The sequence below is a fragment of the Vicia villosa genome, unplaced genomic scaffold, assembly GCF_029867415.1.
Source record: "Vicia villosa cultivar HV-30 ecotype Madison, WI unplaced genomic scaffold, Vvil1.0 ctg.002131F_1_1, whole genome shotgun sequence".
NCBI classification, from domain to species: Eukaryota; Viridiplantae; Streptophyta; class Magnoliopsida; order Fabales; family Fabaceae; genus Vicia; species Vicia villosa.
In genome coordinates this window covers 91,748-95,206 of record NW_026705848.1, presented here as the reverse complement: position 1 = coordinate 95,206, position 3,459 = coordinate 91,748, and the positions used below count along the sequence as shown (strand labels likewise).

Sequence of the window (3,459 nt, the reverse complement as noted above, 5' to 3'; positions counted from 1 at the left end):
TGTTGTTGGAAAGATGATGCAATACTCGAAAAAGAGAATGTTGATGAATATTGCACTTAGAAAATTTTATAGCCTCTGTTTCCACACTAACTTTTAAATTCGATTCTCCCCCATCAATTTATAGATACTGAATGCAAATGGACTGGACAACAAATTCCTGCACGAACACAACAAACTTATCTTTTGATAATAAGTTATAAATTTTTTTCCTACACTTTACTCATTCATTAGAGAAATATAAGATGATTTAAATTGATGTAAATGAAAGAGAAATGATTTAGAGTAATTGCCAAGAGTTGTGTCTTGAGCTCGATTCTTATAACCTTACATGTTGCATTTGTGACAGGTGTGTCTGTTTGCTTCCCAAGCGTTGTGTCTCAAGCTCGATTCTTGCGACCTTACATTCTCAGACAGGAACTATCACCTCTAGGCCGGATGATCTTTTGTTGCAACATTAATACAATGTATTTATATATCAGTACAAATTACAATGTATTATCCTCTCTCTGCTTCTTCTTGCGATGAAAATTCTTGTGATGCATGACAGATCAACGCGTTTCAGGCTTTGAACCAATAGCGAAAAACTCAACGATAACTTCTAAAGGCATACCCCTTGTTTCAGGAACTTTCAAGTAAATAAAAATCCAAGATGCAGTGCAACCAGCAACAAACAATCCAAACACACCAGTAATACCAAGGAATTGAAGCAAGAATGGAAATATGGAAGTGACGATCAAGGTAGATATCCAATATGTAAGTGAACAAATCGAAATACATAACCCGCGTACACTTGTTGGAAATATTTCTGAACATATAATATTCGGTATTACTCCATAACCCATGCAGAATATGCTTTCATATACTATAGCACATATTGCTGTTAATGCTGCATTCATGGTTGAACTTAGGTGAAATAAGTCTTTGAGTATTAGTATCATGAGAGATACTATTAGAATTGGTATTGTGTATAGCAATATTGACCTGCATATTAGAAAATAAATAATGAAATGTATTAAAAGAAAACATATATGTGGCTGAGTCGTGTCAGACATTGACTTGTGTCAGACACTGAACACGCCTTCAATGTAAAGTTTGCATAAGACATTGATATAATAGTAAAAGAAGATTCAATCTATGTCTGAGTTTAAACATACCTCCTGCCTGATATATCCATCACACTCATGGTAAGAGCTATACAAGGAAGCATGCAGAATGTTGTTATGACATTTACAAATATAGAAGAAGATGCTGAACTAATCCCTAAATCTGACAAAAGTGCTCCAACTCCTGCTTGGTCAAGAATTTGAGGAGCATAGTATACAAATCCACTTATACCAGAAATCTGCAACATATACATTATATTTTCAGATGGTTAGAGAGTTATGACACTGTCATATTCATTAACTAGGACTATACCTGCTGAAGAACTTGAAGTCCTATTCCAACTACTAATGCTCTCTTTACACCAGGTTCTAACAAATCTTTCCAACTTGTACGTTTCGGAATAACTTCTGGTTTAATCTTCATATCCTTATTAATATGAATTGAATCACAAACAAGTGCAGCTGCCTGAAAAGTTTCACCACCTTGATCTGCATGCAAGTCATGAAAAGAAGTTGAAGCAGAGCCTTGCCGTGACACTGCACTAGAATCTGCATGCAGATAAACCCTTTGCAATCCTCCTTCACCATTACTTGCTTCAATTGATTTATAAGCCAATTTCCAACCTCCACCAATGTCTGCATTCTTCGGTATTTCTCCCGCATTATCTTTGTCCTTCTCCATATCACTACCTTGAGGTGGAAGTAATAGAGCGAGCACGTTGTCACTATCATGATCTCCCATATGACTCGTACTCGACATTTTGGGAATATTTTCGTGCATGCTTTCAAATATATTGACAATATTATCCTTATGATTGGAAGAAGCATTGGAAAACATGCTTCCCTCGAGCGTTAACACGCTACCGTGTCCAGTTACTTGTTGTGCAATCATTGAAACTTCTCCTTGATTAGGTCCATATAGCTTTATACAATCTTTTCCTGCTTCCTTGTTTGAAATGAGTTCACTTGCTGGTGCAACTATGTATTCTTCTAACATGATAGATTCACCTCCAGGATTCATTCCCTCAGCTAACAAAGCTAATTCTCCTATAAATCAAAGCAAACTACAATTCAGTATCCAATGTTATTATTATATTTTCAAGCTTATGATGTTGAAAACATTAATGAGACCTATTTAGTGAAACCTGAAACATCTTCAACGCGGCGAATTCTTTGCAGAACTCTCTTAGCTTCAGATATTCTACCTTTACTGACAAGCCAAGGAGGAGATTCGGGGAGATAAAACACGGCGAGAAAAAAATAAACAACAGAATAAACAGAAACCGCAGCAAGCATGCCTCGCCAACTCGGCAATTCCGTCAAGGAAATAGTGAAAACCAAGAGATAAGCCAAGAACATTCCCATAGAGCATGAAAGCTGAGGGAGAGTGTTGAGTAAGCCTCTGATATCAGGCGGTGCTATCTCAGATATGTAAAGAGGAGTTATAGTCATGGCTAATGCAATTCCAATTCCACTCAATAGCCTTGAAAATAGAATCACCGGAACGTTCGGAGCCCACAACATGACCAAACCACTCAAGTAAAACATGAGAGATGATGTTATTAACATCGGACGCCTTCCGAACATATCGGAAACTGTGCCGGAGAATATCGTTACGATTGTTCCAGTGAGAAATGACATGGATACTATTAGTCCTTCTAGTGATGGATCAGATTCTAAGTGGAATTCATGTTTGATGTATCTCATTCCACCTGCAGAGATTTTTAACAACATGCGTGTTCAGTTTTGTTAATAAGATCATATAAATCACAACAAAGTAAATAATAAAAGATATGTCTTATTAAACACACACACCTGCAACGGTTGAACTATCCCATCCAAACAACAGATTCCCAAGTGTAGCAGCAGTTGCAACCATAATAACCTCCCTCATGATTGTTCTTGGTTAATAATGCAGCTAAAGAACCAAACCTAGAACACACTTTTGATTTACTTGTATGTTCTCAAACAAAACACTTAGAACTATTGCATAGTCCTACAACAGTGTTTGCTATTACCATTCTTAATTAAAACATCCTATAATTAGAATGTAAAAATTTTAGTTAACTTGCTTCATGTGTACATCATACATTAATGTGTCATAAATTTTTTATGATGTGTTCATGTGTTACATATCTATTTTCTGGAATGAAGTTGTTAAAGTGAGATTTTGTTCTGTTAATTAGTTAAAAGTCAAAAGGGCAGTGGCAACCCAAATTTCTTAGGGATATCAGTGAAAAATTCTTTGAGTGAGGTGAAGCCACGAATATATTTTACTATTTTTGAACAAAAAGGTGGCAGATAGAGACTAGCAAATATAATAGGAGCAAAATATGGCTTGCCAAGAATGATGACT

The 3,459-nt window shown here is 36.0% G+C and overlaps 1 protein-coding gene across 1 annotated transcript; it reads right to left on the bottom strand.

The window, feature by feature from the left end:
* Positions 1–548: 548 nt before the first annotated feature.
* Positions 549–3,187, bottom strand: LOC131637980 (monosaccharide-sensing protein 2-like). Its single transcript, XM_058908542.1, has 5 exons — positions 2,919–3,187; positions 2,249–2,815; positions 1,417–2,150; positions 1,155–1,342; positions 549–981 (listed from the first exon to the last, which is right to left on the bottom strand). The coding sequence occupies exons 1-5, from the start codon at positions 2,995–2,997 to the stop codon at positions 549–551; spliced, it is 2,001 nt and encodes a 666-aa protein (XP_058764525.1). The 5' UTR covers positions 2,998–3,187.
* Positions 3,188–3,459: the final 272 nt, after the last annotated feature.